At 40.8% G+C, this 19,007-nt stretch overlaps 2 protein-coding genes across 2 annotated transcripts in view; one reads left to right on the top strand and one right to left on the bottom strand.

Annotated features, from left to right (window-relative positions):
• The window catches only part of dars1 (aspartyl-tRNA synthetase 1), a 33,287-nt gene extending 21,777 nt beyond the window's left edge, over positions 1–11,510 (top strand). Inside the window, exons 10-18 of the mRNA XM_033617712.2 lie at positions 2,272–2,383; positions 4,344–4,478; positions 6,091–6,238; positions 7,675–7,821; positions 8,176–8,218; positions 8,647–8,727; positions 10,124–10,235; positions 10,417–10,488; positions 10,931–11,510. Coding sequence (XP_033473603.1) covers positions 2,272–2,383; positions 4,344–4,478; positions 6,091–6,238; positions 7,675–7,821; positions 8,176–8,218; positions 8,647–8,727; positions 10,124–10,235; positions 10,417–10,488; positions 10,931–11,022 — 942 coding nt within the window. The 3' untranslated portion in view covers positions 11,023–11,510. The remainder of the gene's footprint in view (positions 1–2,271; positions 2,384–4,343; positions 4,479–6,090; positions 6,239–7,674; positions 7,822–8,175; positions 8,219–8,646; positions 8,728–10,123; positions 10,236–10,416; positions 10,489–10,930) is intronic.
• Positions 11,172–18,155, bottom strand: LOC117251433 (protein lifeguard 3). Its single transcript, XM_033617713.2, has 12 exons — positions 18,079–18,155; positions 17,486–17,768; positions 17,315–17,382; positions 17,131–17,195; positions 16,968–17,021; positions 16,774–16,824; positions 16,598–16,637; positions 16,389–16,426; positions 16,186–16,273; positions 15,742–15,837; positions 15,554–15,607; positions 11,172–12,173 (listed from the first exon to the last, which is right to left on the bottom strand). Exons 2-12 carry the CDS (start codon positions 17,757–17,759, stop codon positions 12,024–12,026), a joined length of 978 nt encoding a protein of 325 aa, XP_033473604.1. The 5' UTR covers positions 17,760–17,768; positions 18,079–18,155; the 3' UTR covers positions 11,172–12,023.
• Positions 18,156–19,007: the final 852 nt, after the last annotated feature.

Consider the following 19,007-nt stretch of genomic DNA (forward strand, 5'->3'; position numbering starts at 1 on the left):
AAAGGGAACCATAAACCTCCCCCAATAATAATTTAGCTCCTACGGAACTCCCCTTTTAACTTGACCATCCTTAAACATAAGGCGCTAAAACAAAGTAGAAAAGTTAACTTCTATTAATTTAGTTTGTACAAGACAGTTGGAGTCACAGGTAGGCAGTGTTTTTGAGCAGTCACCCTGACTAGTTAGCTGGAGTTGAGTTGAGTCGAGTCGAGACGAATCCTCTTGACACAATTACTCACAACCAGTGGGCCTCAGATTCAAGTTTTGGTAGTTTAAAATTGTTCTTCACATTAATAAAAAATGTCTAATTATTATGCATAGTTAACGACCAGTTCTGTTTGGATATCACTGTGTCAATCAAGACACAGTTCACCAACGTGCTTTGCCACTGTTATCCAGCTAGCTAATGTTCCCTTGGATGCAGTGACACAAAATAGATCCATTTCTAAAACTAAAAAGTGATGTGTGAGACAACCCTGTGCCAGTAAAAGCTCCAAAGCCTGTGATGAGGAACTATCACCCCGATTACAGAAAAAAATTGGATTAATCATTTGTTTTGGTCATAACAGCAGACAGTGGCATAACACATACTTAAAGCCCAGTTTGTTATGTTTCTGATTTATTTGGGAGGGTGTTCCTGAGATTTTTTTTAACCGTAAGTAGTGGATCTTTATACACAAAAGGGTGATAAGTGCTGCACTAACAGTAGTTCTGCCAGCACCTCAGCATCACAGACATGTAAGAAATACTCTAACTGTACACAAGCATCAGCCCAAACCACAAGAGAACCATGTGCTCAAATGTAAGGGCTTAAACTATCCATTTTTTATGAATCTGCCAGTGATGTTCTCGATTTGTTAGGTCTATAAAATGTGAGAGATTTTTGAAAATCTATACCATGAAGCCCAAGGCGATGTCTTCAAGTTGCTAGTTTTCTGTAAAAAGTCTAAAGAGTTTACTGGGACATGAGAAAAAGAAAAGCAGCAAGTGAATATTTGGCATTTTCCCCTTGGAGTATGGCGTGAGAAATTAATTACTGAAGTAGTTGATTTATGTCAAATTTCAGTGAACAAAGAGAATCTGTTCGTTCAACTGTTGTTAAAATAATTATCAACCGGCTGACTTACTAGAGAGATGAATAAAGGTGAGCCCAGGAAAGAACTCAGGCGAATATTTGAACTCTGATTTTTGTGCTTTGAAACCTGCCTGTGGTGGATCGTCACCACAGGCAGGTTTCAAGCCGAGGTACGCCAGGTTTTATGAGTCCCTACTCCCCACACTGTTGGGACACCATCAGACGACGTGCCAGCTTCAGAGAACACTAACTGCCACCCCACACACCCAATTTGACACCTAGAGACATGCTGTAAACAGGAAGTGCTTTCTAATTTCTGAATGTGGTCCTGCACAGACTGGTTTTACATTGGGTTTCCCAGGTTTAACACGGGCCACAGCCCAACGTGTAACACGCGACACAAATGAGTCATACGAGGTTCACATGGTTAATTTGGTTCACTGCTTTTTTAAAGGGTTCGGTAAAAGTGTTTTTGAAGACGGAAAGTTTTTCTCCACTTCTTCTTTTTGTCAAGTATTCAGATTGGGACTGAAGGAAAAGTTACAGCCAGACAGCCCTGAGGCATTGTCTGCAGATTAATGAGCATGCCAGTATTTGGACATTATCACCTTTCCATTCCGCAAACTGTTCGTCAGACAAGGCCTATTCAGGGCTGGACAGCCACTAGTAATGGAAAAAAGGGAGAAATGAAGCCTATTAATTAACACAGACCTGTGCATCCTGAATTGAACGGACCAGAGTTTGTCTTCAAGAAGGAGTATAATAACTGGAGTTGAAAGCCAGTCGGGCTAAATTGTAGAAATCTTAAGGTCATCTGAGATGAGTCAGTTGATGAAAGGGAGTGTCCTCTTTTGTTTTGGGGGGATTTTGGGCTTAGGTTTTTTTTACAATAATCTCTTGGTTTAGTTTGAGCTGTTTTTGTCCCCGCCTTGGTTTCAGCATTTACATTTATAATGATAGGTTTGAAGTACCTGGGGCTCTCGCTGGCTTTGAATGCATATCTCGCCTTTTGCCAGCAAATAAATATTTCACCCTTCATGTCGAGAGGAGGTGCATGAACAGAAACTGGCGGTCTTGTTTTCACCCATGGTTGTGTAATAAATCCAATGAATCACGCAAAGTGTGGTAATGCCTCTCTGTGTGTGGCTGTGTGTGTGTGTGTGTGTGTGTGTGTGTGTGTGTGTGTCCTCCCAAAGACAACCACCAGCCAGGCCATCTTTCGCCTGCAGTCAGGAGTTTGCCAGCTCTTCAGAGACACCCTCACTAAAAAGGGCTTTGTGGAAATCCAGACCCCCAAAATCATATCAGGTACAAACATGCTCTCTGTCACGTTGATCCTGCCCCATGGTGAAAGTAAGACTAACATGCGTTGAATCATTTTTGATTAGATGCTTCAGAAGAGGCACTCTTGTTTCCATATTGCCACCCACAGGTGTCCCGTGAGTCATCGTGTGACAGTTGTAAGGTTGACTTCCTGTATGAGCTGTCCTTTTTTTCTCTAGACTGCAGTTCATATCAAACTTGAAGCTCAGTTGAAGCTCAAAACAGAACTATTTCAATAAGTAACGGAGAGTTTCTGAACCCAAATACAGTCACGCACATCTGATGTGCAAACAAACAAAATACAAGAAGGTATAAGAAAGAATTTTTATTGTTTTAGACCTATCAGGATTTTAATCCATCCCACTGGGAATTCTGATGCATCGACCAACTCTCACATCAGCTCCTCAACTCACATTTCCACCCAGCGCCTTTCTAATTTGACAGGGGAGGCCTTCCTTTAAGCTGGCTCCCAAAAGACCTTATCCCACTTCACTGAAAGAAAAGAAGACTGGAAAGATACGACTTTAAGATTCAAACTGAAATCTTCCCTCTGACATTGAGAAAACACTGTTATTTTTGAGCTTTCCTCGTACAGTGTTTCTCTTATCCTGATATCACTTTCTCAACATCAGGTGTGAGAGATGACTTGCTACTCTACATATATACAATTAACCTTGTGGAAAACCTTTCCACTTTCCAGCTGTAGAGAATGAATTGTTAAAAGCCTTGAGAAAATGCTCAGTAAGGTGTATATGATGTATAATGAAAGTTGTATACTAGTGAATAGAACACGTAGACATAAACGTGTACACTAATCTCCAGCCCTCGGCCTCCCACGTGCCTCTCAGATTTGAAATGTGATGAAACTTGTGACACTCTTAGTTCCTCTTTTCTTCAAGAGCCAATGATATCAACTTAGCCTCACACGACTAAATTCAAAAGTGGCGCTCTTTTATTTTGGCGGCACTTGTAAATCAACACTGTGTGCCCCCCCCTTTTTTTTTTTTTTTGCGAAAACCGCATCTTCCTGCCTGCCAACACCCACAGTACACACAGTGAACAGTTTGTGCCGTGTGAACCCCCACCCTGCTATTGACGACACGCTAATATCAGATTATAACCTCTGACGTGTATGCCGAATGTGGAACCGCAGATATGTTGTGTAAGTGGGCCGGAGCAAGGCCTGTTTGTTTTGAAAAACATGCGTGGTAGCTTTGTAGTTTTTTTTTTTTTCTGATGAATAATTTGCATAGTTTTTTTTTAAATGATTTTTAATAGAGGCCATTTCATTACAAAGAAGTCAACGTGCTTTACATTTAAAAAGATGCATAAAAATATCAAGCAAGTGCAACTTGATGGCATAACAATAACAATAGTGAAAAACAACACATATTTATACATACCCATAATACCCACATACACAGAGACACTAACAATGTTCATAGCTCTGAGGAAACAGGAAGGTTTTGAGCTTAACTTTAAATTTAGACAAAGTTTTTACAGACTGCAGCTTATCGGTCAAAGCATTCTAGGGGACAGGTCCAACTGACTAAAAACATCTTTACCACCCCCTGATCTTATTCTGGGTACAACCTTAGGGCCACTGTCTGAAGACCTGAGAGGTCTGATGGGGGTACAGTGAGTGAGCAGGTCAGAGATGTACTGTGGAGCTGTTCCTGTTGGCCCGAAGCAGTCATAGAAATATTCTTATTTGCAAAAAAGAGAGAAAAATGACTGTAAGCTGACTCATTAGAGTTCCAACTGAAACATCTACTGAACAAGAGACATATACATCATCATTAGGTGGAAGTGTCTGGGTTTGTGAAGTGAGAAACCTTCAGTTTCCTGCAAAGTGTGTCAGCCACTGCAGTCAATGGTCATTTTGTGCCATGGGGCTGTAAAAACCTCATTTCCATATCTAAAAGTTGTTTTTGTCCACTTTCAGCCGCCAGCGAAGGTGGAGCAAACGTCTTCACGGTGTCGTACTTCAAAACCAGCGCCTACCTGGCCCAGTCTCCCCAGCTCTACAAGCAGATGTGCATCTGTGCTGACTTTGACAAGGTCTTCTGTGTGGGTCCAGGTGAGAATGCCTCCCGACTGTCCACTTGCACTCTCATTCACTTATGGCACACGAAATGAAACGAGCGGCGAGAGTGTCGTGAAATGCGCAGACCCTATTAACTGAGATGACAGTTTGAAAATGGCCGCAAATGCATTTAGATTGTTAAACTTTAACAGACCTCCCTCTGTTGCTCTCACTGTGGTCAGAGCTGCTGTAGGGTTTAGTGTGTTAGTGACACAATGGGACTTGTAAAAGACTTTATGGTGCTGTACTAAGTTTAAGAGACCCCCCCCCCCTCTCCCCCCCAGCTCTTTAGGTAAGCAAACACTGCCCCCATCTGATTGAATACGTATACGTACGTAACGAAACAACATGCATGAATACAAAACATTTCAAACCTTTTCAAATCCTCCACAAGGATAAATAAAACATTTGAGAGAGGGGTGCTCATTCGGTATTCTACTGACTGGACTGAGGTCTTTGTTTGCTTCTCTGTAGCTCCACCGGAGAAATCAAAGGGCTTAAGGTCATCACTGCTTCAAAAGCAACAATGTACTCACCACTGTTGCCTTAGTTACGGTCGCACCTATTCAGCAAGTAAGGAGAATTGGGATCAACTTTCCTCGAAATCCCAGTGGCTAGAAGTACGGTGTTTTTAAATGTTGCTTTCACAACTGTGGTACCACCATCTGAAATCAGCTAAAGAGGTCCATCAGGGAACAAGCAGATGTAAGCACAAGGCTGGTCTCATGAGCAGATGTCATATTAGCTATGTTTGGAGTTGTTTTACATTTGTAAATGTATGCTGAGGTCAGGTGCATAAAACTGTAGCTTCTACACTCTGTGTGCATACCAAAGCAGACATATACACAGACAGATTTATAAAGCCATACATATGCATGGCTGCGTTTTATAAATCTTAGTCATTGTGAATTTGTGTGCTTGTGCATGATCCCTTCAGCCATATGTGGGACGCAGACGCACCTTTAATCAACTGCTTGCATGCATATGTAGACACCGCTCCACCCGTCTGAACACCAGTCAATTAAAAGAGCAAAAAGAAAGAAGCTCAGTTGCACATTAGTGAGACTCTCCAACGTTGCCACAGCACTCATTCCTCTGCACAACCATAATTCACAGCTCTGGCTAATTATATGTAGTGCTCATGATGTTAATTCATCATACAAGTACTTGCAATCAGTGCTGATGTAGTTTCTTATCACAGGGTGTTAACGAACTTTCCTAACGAAATAAAGGAAACAACGAAACGAAGGATAAAATTAAAGTTCCTACAGTAACAAATGCTTTGGTTTAAGAAGCATTAGTTTTTCGCCTACTTCTACTCTTCCTACAAGCCTCTCTCTGGTGAAAAAATACTTTTTGATGAAGCACAATGTTGCATGTTAACACATTGTCTGAACTTTATGAGATTTTAATGCGATAGTGCTAAATTTAGTGGCCAGGTTGTTACCTTGGTGACCCTTTGCACATTTAAGGATTCAGTGCCCCCTGGATAAGATGACATTGAATAAAAGGCAATTTCATTAGAAGATGTATTGCAGCCTGTCATCTCTCCTCTAATTGTGCCTGCTTGGTTCAGATGTTGGATATTAAATCTGCATCATCTCAGTTTTCAGGGCGGAGGACTCCAACACCCACCGTCACTTGACTGAGTTTGTGGGTCTGGATATTGAGATGGCCTTCAGCTACCATTACCACGAAGTGATTGACTCCATCACTGACACCATGGTGCAGATCTTCAAGGGCCTGAGAGACAAGTAAGATTAGGATTCATATACAGCTCTGATTAATAGGTTGACATTTTTGTTTTGACTTTTGAAAAGGTTCTCTCAGTATTTGCTTTACTTGCATCTTCAGGAAGCTGAAGTGACGTTACACCAGAAATTGATGCAAATTTCACCCCATAGAGGCTCAAGTTTTATTTTCCTACTCAACACACGAGGTGAATTTTGACAGGACCAATTCCTGGGTGGAAATTCAGATCGTGGCAACAAGTCAAAATATTGTATTTCATAACAAAACTACTATATCAACTGTTGAATACATATCAAGTGTCACCCACTGCCGTCAGCTCTGTCGCAAATCTGTTGATGTGGCTTTATTGCCTCCTAGTGGTGTGAACCAGTGCAGCATGTGGAGAGAATTGTTAAAGTAGAATGAATGGGTAAATAAAAACAGTGAGTAAAGCTCTTTTGGTTTACCCAAAGTTGTTTCTTTAATCCCACTGTCATGGCAGCATGGCTCCGAGACAGCACTGACAGGAAATGACACAAGGAGAGCCTTCTTAGCTGACGCACAGGCTGAGTGAATTGAAGATGAATTTTAAAAGTTATTCTGCATTTTAGTGGCAGTTTATTTTAACCTATTGCTATTTTTATTTATTTATTTATTGCTGACATGCTGGGGGTTCTGTAGCCATGCTTGTATTGTTGAAGATAAACATGCAGGGAGATTTGGCCGATGGGCTCAAACATTGAATGGATGGATACATTTCAGTTTCTTCACCACTTCATATAAGAACATTTTGAATGCTGAACTAAATGTACATGGGAAACATTGCTCCAGAGGTCATATTAGGTTTCATGTAGCTGCAGCAACAGCCCCCTTTATAGTGCAAAGGTCAGTCACAATTTGTCAGTTTCAACAACAGCCACTGTTCCTCTTTTTGTTTGTTTGCTTTTGTTCTCATTACTTTCTAGACTGTTCCTCCTTGACGTAATATGTAATTTTGCATGTGCGTCTGAGCGATGTTCCAGTACTTCACGCAAAGTTGACTTGCTGTCCCTGGAGATCTGTTAGTTGTCTCATTTTACTTTGAAAATGTATCAAAATAGATGTCTGTTTAAAATGTTCATGTTCAGCCCCTTTGTAGGGTTTCTAAATGTGATTTAGTCAGCATTGGTTTTTTTACATTTAAATTGGGTTTTTTTTTTTGACCTCCATTAGCTCTGCTTTGCTCTGTTGATTGTAGAGCATTTTATTGACCAGCAGGGATGACGTTTGAAATTCAAACACTGTACAAACTGTAAGAGGCCTTTCTTATATTATTGCACAAAGTTACCAGCCAGCGTGGGCTGTGACCCTTGTTAGGCTAACTACCAAAGGCAGATTATTTTTCTGGCATCTGGCTGTGTGTGGGCAATAATTCTGAACCTTGGGTTAGTAGATTTTAATGTGTGTCTGTCTGCATCAGCTTCCAGACAGAGATCCAGACGGTGAACAAGCAGTTCCCCAGTGAGCCTTTCAAATTCCTGGAGCCCACTCTGAGGCTGGAGTACACCGAGGCCTTGGCCATGCTGCGCGAGGCCGGGGTCGAGATGGGAGACGAGGAGGACCTCAGGTCAGAATACATCACACACCCTGTGTCCCACATCCCACTCATTTTTGTGTCAGATGATTTGATGAAAGCAGAAATGCAAGTAGACACGAGTTTAAAGAGAGGAAACGAAACCTCAGACTAGTAACTCTGCAATATTTTAAAATACAAGTCATTCTTGTGATCTTTTTTTTTTTTTTTTGTATTAAATTATTTACAGCACAGTTGAGAAGTGCATAAAAACTGTTTTTTGTTATGTTGTAAAAACACTAGAAGAGAATAAATAATTGTACAATATTTACTTTTAGGCATCACAGGTAGACATGTGACACAATAACACAAAGTTATCAAGTTAATTTCTTTTTGCTTGTTCTGTAGTACACCCAATGAAAAGCTGCTTGGACGTCTTGTCAAGGAAAAGGTATGTTCAAATGCGTTTCATTCATTTAATGTATAATTTAGTGTAAAGAAAAAATAATGAATATTAGTGGTTGGACACTCACTGTGGAAAAAAAAAACAGCGATTTGCACCTGTGTGGATGGATTTCAAGTATTAAAAGGTCATCTTTTGAAGGGTTGCAGCATTAAAAGTCAGCACTTATCAGCTGCCTTCATCAGGTTGCTCCAAAAAACAAGATGATCTAATTATTGACAAAACAATTAATGGATTGATTGAGAAAATAATGGGCAGATTAATTGACGATGAAAACAATCGTTAGTTGCAACCCTAAAACTGTAGTGGAAAAAAGGAGATACTATTGTCTTGATTCATCCACAGGTGTCTGGTCTATCCAGCAAATCTCATTTAAAACAACTATTAACTGTTTGTATCACCTCTTTCTTCCTCAGTATGATACTGACTTCTACGTGCTGGATAAGTACCCACTGGCTGTTAGACCCTTCTACACGATGCCAGATCCAAACAACCCTGTAAGTCTCTCACTCACTTATACACACACATGCAGTGAACACACACACTGGCTTCATAGTAAGAAATGTGCAGTGACAAATGTTACGTAAATCTTTGCAAATGAGTGTTGTGGTTGACCTGCGGTAAACCTGCATTGCGGCCAGCGACAATTTTAGACTTGCCAAAGACTCTTTACCCGTCTGTCCTTTGCTGGATGTACTGGATGATAAAAAAGCACACTGGATTTTGTTGCATATGTAAAGCTCCTTGCAATGTAGCCATGAAGAATTTAACTTAAAGGGATAGTTTGGATTTTTTAAAGTGGGGTTGTATGAAGTGCTTATCCATAGTCAGTGTATTACCTACAGTAGATATCGGTCGACATGCCCCGTGTTTGGAGAAGCAGACAGGAGTGCCATCACTGAAGCAAAGCATTGTACTGCTGTGGGAGGGGCAGCAGCAAAACATCTTTTAGCCGATTAAAAAAAAATATATATTGGTTTCATATTTTCAACACTTTGTTCTGCCATTAGACAGCTCTATCCGACAGGGAATTGAAGCTGTTCTATTGCTCCCTTCAAAGCCAGACCCCTTTGACAAAATTGTTTTACCTTGCTGAACACTGGAGTTATTGGTCTACTGCTGCCTCGATCGGTTAGTTTGTTTTTGTTATTGTTCACTTTGATGTATCGAAACGAACAGCAGAGTCACACAATAGCAAACTCACTGATCGAGTCAGCAGTAGACCAGCAGGTCCTGAGTTCAGCAAGCTAAAATTGCTGTTGGAATCTGGCTTTGAAGAGAGCATAGATAATTTCCTGTTTAGCTCCCTGTCAGAAAGGGCTGTCTGACAGCAAAGTAAAGCAGTGAATATATTCTAATAGTATAGCACATACTTAATCAGAGTTTTTTTTTTTCAGGTGGTTGAAATATATTTTCCTGCTGCCTCCTTTCACAGCAGTACATTGCTTAGTTTCTGTGGTGATACTCCTGCCTGCTTCTCAAAACTGGGGGTGTGCTGACCACAGTATATTTATGTATGTATGTAAATGCCATGTATGTCATACACTGACGATGGATTAGTACCGCATACACCCCCACTTCAAAAATCCAGACTATCCCTTTAAGTACTGACAGAATTTTTTCATATCAGTGTCACAGAAAAGCCACTGCACAGCTAATCTATGTTGAAAATACTCTAAATTTGGCTTCTAGTTCCAGTTTGTCAACCAGTTTAGGACAGATTCTGGAGTTTTGTACTGATACACACCCTGACTGATGCAGACTGCAACACTTTAAACTCCCAGTCCGTCTTTTAATGTCCAAGTCTTTATGTTTTGTCTGTTTGGTCTTTTCCTCTCCTTACATTTAATTCCTGACCTCATAGGTGACGTTTGCTTTTTATTTTCTGTCTAGAAAAACTCCAACTCCTATGACATGTTCATGAGGGGAGAGGAGATCCTGTCTGGAGCTCAGAGAATCCACGATGCTCAGCTGCTGACTGAGAGAGCCACCCATCACCAGATTGGTAAGAGTACAGAGTGTGGAGATCGCTCTGATAAACTGAGGTGCATTGAGGGATTTATATATAGCTTCTGTCTCCCTCTGTTGGTGAGCAGAATGAATTGCAGCACCAGAAATTTAATTGGATGGATGGTTAGTTGGAAGTTCATTACAAGTTTTTAAGCAGCTTTTTCCTTTCATGACAGATCTGGAGAAGATCAAGGCATACATCGACTCCTTCCGCTATGGAGCTCCCCCACATGGTGGTGGAGGCATTGGTAAGAATGATCTTTTTTTTTTTGGAGGAGGAGGAGGAGTACACAGGAGACAGAGGTTTTACTAAAAACGCATTACCTGTTTTAAAAGAATATTATCAGAACGTTTTTGTGGTGAACATCCTTTTTCATGAAAACAACAACCTTAAAAAGTCAGGCTTTTCAACTACTTGGAATGACATCATGTCTTTTGAGTTGAAATATGCCAGTGCATTTTTTGAGGTTGGTGTGCAGCCTGTTTTTGCAGAGTCTTTTTATTGTCAGCTGCTCAGAAATCCCTTTGCTGGACACAATATTCACAGTTATTCCGATAATTGAAATTCACAAAGAACTCATTGAATGTTTTTTTCATCGTGAGCCGCAGTAAAATTGTCCCAGTCCAAGCTCCAGGTTGGTCTTTAATGGCAAAAGTTTTGCTAAGTGACTGAACTGTCATCTCATCCAGGCCTGGAGAGAGTCTGCATGCTGTACCTGGGTCTCCACAACGTACGTCAGACCTCCATGTTCCCACGTGACCCCAAGCGCCTGACGCCTTGAACCCTCAACCACGTAGACAAAAGCAGACGCCGGTGATGGGAAACAATACTAATCCACAATGCAGAAAAGGGGGAGAGTATAGGAGCTCGTGCCACCCTGTGACTCTAATGTGCCACTATGATTAACCATTAAGATGACAGAACGAAGCATTTACAACAGTAGGGTGTACTTTATTGATTGCTGTACATTGTTGTCTAATAACAACAGATAATATACGTAACAGAGTGAAGGGGGTTGGCCAGAAATTTCAGGAAGTTTCTATGAAGCTGCACACACTTAATCCATCTTTCAATCCAGTCAGTGTTTGTCTAAGTTCTTTTCTATGGAGATGTTAACTACGTTAATACAGATCTGAGTCCCTCCTACTACCAGCACAGAAGACTAACGACTTATGATTGTGGTCTCCAGCAGTATGCCTGTAACATCAGGTGTTTTGTATGTCATTAGAAGACTAAAGACAAATAATTAAAAACTTCTAAAAACATTGATTACTTGGTTTCCATTTTCTGAATATGTTTTACGTGTGTACTGCTTCTGAATTTCAGTAGCAGTAACGTTTGATGCAAGTAAGAATGCTTTGTTTAAGCATGCACATTTTATGCCCCTTTCAGTACAGGTTCAGTGTAATCTCTCATGGCTACATGAAGCCTGCATGATCTACTTAAGCAACACTTGCTGAAACAAAACGGCAAGACAGAATATTAAGTAGCAATATGAGGCCTATATGTTTGAGTTTCTCTCCTCGTTCACAGTTAGGTAAGAAGTCTTCATTCACTGCCCTGCTTCATACAGCGCAAGAATAAATCAAAGTGCTCAAGTGTTACTGATGTAAAAAAAAACAAAAAAAACTTAATACATAGCTAAATTAATAGTTTGGAAGTTCAACAGTGGTGTAGCTAGTAATGAGACATCCTAACTGACACTTTTGTACATGTAGCATTATGTTTAACGTCAAACACAATATCCTGTAAGTCGAAGTAGATGTGCTCTTACTATGGGGCTTATTCAGTGGCAGCTCCACTGACTTGAAGGATGAAGAGGAAGATGTGAACAATGTCGATGTAGAGAGAGAGCGCTCCGAAGATGTACTCCTCTGGGCTGAGTGCCAACTCACGATTTCCAATAAGAAGCTGGGTGTTGTATGTTAAAAACTAACACAGAGAAACAGAAGATGGGACAAAGTTAAGTAAAAACTAATAGACATTTTTCCCTGTTTACCTCAAGTATAGCCACAAGCATTAAATTGCATTCAAAGATCATTGTGACAAATTATTTAAACAACAGCCAACTAAATTGCCATAACACTTTGATATTGATTTTCTTGTTCCCTATCTGAATGACTCCTAATGTCCATGTGACCCCTGACATTTCCTTGAATGCTCCTACCAGGCCAAAGTTTCCACCTGCACATAGTGAAGACAAAGGGTGCCTTTCCTTAATCCTACGTGTCTCCTCACTTCCCTCTCCATATCGCCTTAGCTCCTCCAAGCAAGATATGAGAAAGGGAAGCGAGGAAGAGATTCATAGCATACACCTTTGTTTTCTTGCTCTATGGTGCATTTAAGGGATTGGTACATTTTCCGGAGGAGAGAGGGCGCAAGGAAGTATGATGAAAAGCACCCTAAGAATCTAAAGCTACACTGGTGGCTCTGTGAGACTGGACTTACTGCTGCTGACATGCTAATGTTTACTGAGTATGTTAGCATGTTAACATTTGCCGGTACACCCAAGTACACCTGAGGCTGATGGGACTGTCATTATTTTTAAAGGTATTTGGTCATAAATTGTAGCATTGGACAAATTCAATTTCTGTCATGATAATGGTGCAAAATAAAAGTCTAAGCAAAGTTACTACATATCCTGATGATAACCTGAATGTCATGGCAACACATCCAGTACTTGATGACACAATTCACTCAAAAGCAACACTTACAGTGCCCTCCAAAAGTATTGGAACAGTGAGTCCAATTCGTTTACTTTTGTTGTAGACTGAAAACATTTGGGTTTGACATCAAAAGATGAATATGAGACAAGAGATCAACATTTCAGCTTTTATTTTCAGGTATTTACATATGGATCTGATACACAACTTAGAAGATAGCATTATTTGTAATGGAACACAAAATTTTTAGGTGAGCAAAAGTATTGGAACATATAAACTTAAAATAGATTAAAGTGAATGAGACTTAATATTTAGTTGCAAATCCTTTGCTTTCAATAACTGCATCAAGCCTGTGACCCATTGACATCACCAAACTTTTGCATTCTTCTTTTGTGATGCTTTTCCAGGCTTTCACCGCAGCCTCTTTCAGCTGTTGTTTGTTTTGGGGGGTTACTCCCTTCAGTCTCCTCTTCAGCAGGTAAAATGCATGCTCTATTGGGTTTAAGTCTGGAGACTGACTTGGCCAGTCTAAAACCTTCCACTTCTTGCCCCTGATGAACTCCTTTGTTGTTTTGGCAGTGTGTTTTGGGTCGTTATCTTGCTGCATGATGAAGGATCTCCCAATCAGTTTGGTTGCATCTTTCTTTAAATTAGCAGACAAAATGTTTCTGTAGACTTCTGAGTTCATTTTGCTGCTGCCATCATGTGTTACATCATCAATGAGGATGAAAGAGCCCGTCCCAGAAGAAGCCATGCAAGCCCAAGCCATGACATTACCTCCACCGTGTTTCACAGATGAGCTTGTATGTTTGGGATCATGAGCAGATCCTTTCTTTCTCCAAACTTTCACCTTTCCATCACTTTGGAAAAAGTTAATCTTTGTCTCATCAGTCCATAAAACTTTTTCCCATTTTTGAGGCTCATCTCAAAATTTTTTTTGGATTTTTGAGGCTCATCTCTGTACCTTTTGGCAAATTCCAGCCTGGCCTTCCTATTCTTCTTGCTAATGAGTGGTTTGCATCTTCTGGTGTAGCCTCTGTACTTTTGTTCATAAAGTCTTCTGCGAACAGTAGATTGTGATACCTTCACTCCTGCCCTCTGGAGGTTGTTGCTGATGTCACTAACAGTTGTTTTAGGGTCTTTCTTGACAGCTCTCACAATGTTTCTGTCATCAACTGCTGATGTTTTCCTTGGTCTACCTGTTCGATGTCTGTTGCTTAGTACACCAGTGTTTTTTTTCTTCTTCAGGACATTCCAAATGGTTGTACTGGCTATGGCCAATGTTTGTGCAATGGCTCTGATTGATTGTCCATCTTCTCTCAGATTCACAATTGCTTCTTTTTCACCCATAGACAGCTCTCAGTTTTCATGTTGGTTCCACCTCTAAATGTAGTCTGCACAGGCAAAACCTATCGTACCCAATCTGAAACTGAGCTCAGACATTCAGTGCTATTTATTGTTTGAATAATCAATGTAATTGGGAAACACCTGGACAACAAAACACACCTGTCAGTCACATGTTCCAATACTTTTGCTCTCATGAAAAATGGGTGGGTTCAAACAAAAGGTGCTATCTTCTAAGTTGTGTATCAGATCCAGATGTAAATACCTGGAAATAAAAGCTGAAATGTTGATCTCTTGTCCCATATTCATCTTTTGATGTCAAACCCAAATATTTTCAGTCTACAACAAAAATAATGGAATTGGCCTCACTGTTCCAATACTTTTGGAGGGCACTGTATGTGAACCTCTTGGTTGGGCTAAAAAAACATGTCAATGTCAAAGCACCACCACGGCCATTTAGATACATCCTCTGGGAACTTTCAATGTGCAACATTTTGTTCCCACCCATGACTCTGTCAAAGTATTTTACTGGATAAAACTTTAAACATTTGGTGGTGCAAGAGGAAAAGATGGGGGATAACCAAATTTCAGATACCGTGCCCGAGAACCATGAATGTATGTACAAAATCTGACAAGTGATCCAGTAATTGTGGAGATATTCCATGCTGGACTGAATGGTTGACAGAGCAGCTGACAGACTGACAATGGCATCCCAAGAGCCATACCTCAAACACGGCTAAAGAGTGAACCCTTTCCATTTCGCACCACTCTCAGGCCAAAACGAAGCACAGCAAGAGGGTTCCTGGTTTGAACTCTGGGGAGGGGGAGCCCCTCTGTGTGGAGTTTGCATGTTCTCCCTGTGTCAGCATGGGTTTTCTCTGGGTACTCCAGCTTCCTCCCACAGTCCAAAGGCATGCAGGTTAATTGGTGACTCTAAATTGGCCGTAGGTGTGTGTGTAGGAATGTGAGTGTGAATGGTTGTCTGTCTCTATGTGTCAGCCCTGTGATAGTCTGGTGACCTGTCCAGGGTATATCCCGCCTGGGGTAGGCTCCAGCCCCCCTGCAACCCCTAACAGGATAAGTGGCTACGGAAAATGAATGATAGCGTGTATAGGCAGATTGTTGCATCAAGACAAACCAGATTAATCTAACGCACTATCAAATTCTCAGCATGTTGTAAGAGCTGGGGAACGCTCATGTATTACAAGGTGCAAGGATCACTGTGCCACTTGTTAGTCAACAATAACCTTGTAATAAACACCAGACTCAAACGCTCCCCTTAAATTCATGTGGGCGTAGACTCACCAGAGTGTAAACGATGGCTCCAATTGCAGCGTAGAGCATATGCAGCCAAGGGACCTGTTGAGGGATATAAGAAAGGCCTCTGAATGTGAAATCAGTCACAGGGATACACCCTACTGAGCTGCAACTCCTCACACCGAGACACACGAGCAGACAGAATAAATGAAAGAGCTGGACCAAAGAGTCCTCACATATTGGAAGGAGAGGACGATGGCCGTAACAATCCCGATGATCAAGAGCACGATGGAAGCGATGCAGAGAAACCCCCCGCAGGAGGTGAAGTCCACCTGTGATGAGAAACAAGTCATTAGTGGGATGAAAGTGAAGTTAATTTGCTTCAAGCCAAATGAGGCAGCAGTCAAGATAATTTGAAAGAGGATCAGAATGAGGTTAAAAGAAAAAATAAACGCTTGGTGGACGTGCCAGCTGAAAAATGTAGCTTATTCATCTCGAGTTGCATCAGACGGAGAAGCTGGGTTCATGTCTTATCCCAAAATGTTATAAATATTTAAAGGAACTCAGTGCCCCATTGTAATGCGAGACAAAGGCGTTCTTTTACACTGACAACAAAGACATCCTCTGACAAGCCACGGGCTACTGAGCTACACAGAGACACAGTTTACATCTCCATCTACCTTGGTTTGGAAGCAGAAGACTGTGACAGCTATGCAAACTAGTGCTGTTATTCCCATGGCGATTAGCACTGCCTTTGTTTCATAATAGCTGTGAAAGATACATATAGTGATTAAAACATCAAAATATCACAGGGTGTATTACACCATCTTCAAAATGTACTGTATATGTGTATTGTGGGGTATTGTCTGAGTTGGAGCCAAACCTCGAGATTGTTCCAGACATGTAAGACAGGGCGAGAGTCTGCGAGATAACATGAAAACAGTAAGAGGATTTGAACCATTTCTTTCTTACTGGCTTTATTTTGTTTTATTATTCCAGTCACTCCTCACAATATATATATCTTAGTTTGGCCATATGGATCCAGTGGACCATACACAAAATGGACTCCTGACCCCTACAAACAATACTCACAAATACTCCCAGCAGCACAAGATTCCATGGGAAACGCCTCCTGAACACAAATTGCGATGAACATTTTAAAATGTAAACAAACAGAAGTGCCATTACTGGTTATGAATATGTAAATAAGACATAGCGTTATCAGTGGTAAAAGTGTTTTCTAACTTGTTCAGAGAGGCCGTGCTTACCTCGGCCCTTTGCAGCAGACCAGAATGCAGTAAACCAAAAAATAAACCACACTATGGAGAGATAAAGCACAACAACAGCATGTCATGATGAGAATAATAGCACAGAGGAAATAAATGATTCTGTGGAGTAGCTCTATCTCTTTTTTTTATCTAATTGCACTGAAAGTATGTGATGTTCCCTGAGTGTAACTCACAAAGATGCCCAGTAGATGCCAGGGTATCTGATGACAAATAGCCTCACTGGGTCACTAATGAAAGCACAGACATAAGGGATCACTGGGAGTTAACTGTTGCTCACCCCCAATCAAGATACATTAAGCTCTGGAATATTAGACTGGGATGAACAGGGACACTTACACAAACGTAAAGACAGCAACAACTGAAAAGGTGACGGCAAGCTGCACTGTTAAAATTAAGTAAACCTGCCCACAAACACAAAACCAAGCAGTTCTGTTGAGCACACAAAGAAACATTTCAGTGGATGTACAGGACTGTCATTGGCTTGCACATTAAAAGTCTGATGATCAATAAAAAAGCTTACCTTTTTAATGAAGGCATGCCGAATAGCTGTGCTTTCCCACTGCGTGCTCAGAAAATCATCCATGTCTCCTGCAGAATCGGGAATAACAATTTTATACTTATTACACTTGAAGCTAAAATAAATATAATGCAGGATGTGATTAACTAAAGTCCTCTATCATTTTCTCAGAACCTTGGTTTGATGCAGGCACTCCAGCAGACAGAGTCGGTATTGTGGTGGGCACCCCAGATGGAGAGAAGCCAGGGGCTGCCCACATCCCAGCTGCCGGGTAGACGCCCTCCTGGCCCCAGTAGCCAGGCGGGCCATGGCACATGCCCGGACTGGGGCTGTAAGATGGAGGTGGTGGAAGAGGGGAGCCATGTTGTGGCTGGTGAGGGTAGTTTCCATACTTCGGATGGTGCAGCGCGTCCTCATAGGATGGAGGGTTATCAGTTTTAGATGTCATGATCTCACCCTGAAGAGAGGGTCATGAGCTACATCAGAATCATGGTCAGTATCCAATCAGTTATTGTTTACCTAGACTTTTCAGTTACTTAATACAATCAGGTGGTTATATGACACCATCATACAACACAGTTAAAACCACCTTGTAACAAAGATAACATCCAAATATCTGTATTGGTTATCTGGTGGAAAAAGCAATGTGCATGCATAAATAATGCACAATATAAAATGACCTAATCATGCTAGAAAAGTCTAGCAGAACAGTGACACATAAAAGAAAATATACAAACAAAAAGAAGAAAGGAAGCTATTTTACTTACCTGGCTTTAGCCTGAGATGAGAGCACTGTTCCCTCCTGTCCTTTCTCTCCTTGGAGGTTTGCAGACTTACACCACAGGAGGGTGTCATCTTTGTAATAGGATATGTTCGCTGAAACTTACACTGTTACTGATGCGTCTCGGGAAACACGGAGACTCCGGTTGTTCAGGTTCCTGTTCAAAATAATAAAAATAACCTACAATTGAAAAACAAACCCCACAGACTGCTGTGTCTTACAAAGCTCTAGCTGTTACTCCCAACATAGAGTTTATTTCGTTCTTTTTTAAAGCAGTCATCCTGATAATATTTTCCTTATTGGACTATATTTCCCCTAAAAGTTGCCCCAAATATTATTACCATACAGCCTACTGTGTCTCACTTTGAGCTGCAGCCACAAGGATACAGCCTAATATGAATCAGTGTCCCATCAGAGACGTTAGGCGTCGCTAAATTATTTAGAAGTGACCGAAACTTGGCTCGACTCCATATTGACGGCGTTTACAAATAATTAATTAAAGTGGAATTAAGTCGCAGGCGACATGCCAGTGACAGTGAGGGCTGGGCTACAGCCTTAAAATTACAACTTTGAGTGTGAATGTGTCTGTGCGGACATGGACTCAACTTTATGGAGAATAATTAAAGTTATCATTATTATTATTACTAGTAGTAGCCTAGTAGTTGTTGTAGTAGTAGTGCTAGTAGTGTTTAAGAAATGTCTTAACCCAAAACGTCACAAAATTTACATTAAAGTTAAATGTAATAAAAACAAAGTAAGTGTATCGGTTTTTTTTATTTTTATCTTCTTTTCTTTCGTCATGTCTGATATTTTTGTTTCATATATGATGTTAAAATGATCATTTTTCAGTGCTATAAAATGAAAAATTAAAATATATATCTGTCTGTACAATTACAATGCAGTATTAATTTTGAA

The sequence above is a fragment of the Epinephelus lanceolatus genome, chromosome 14 (assembly GCF_041903045.1).
Source record: "Epinephelus lanceolatus isolate andai-2023 chromosome 14, ASM4190304v1, whole genome shotgun sequence".
Lineage (NCBI taxonomy): Eukaryota > Metazoa > Chordata > Actinopteri > Perciformes > Serranidae > Epinephelus > Epinephelus lanceolatus.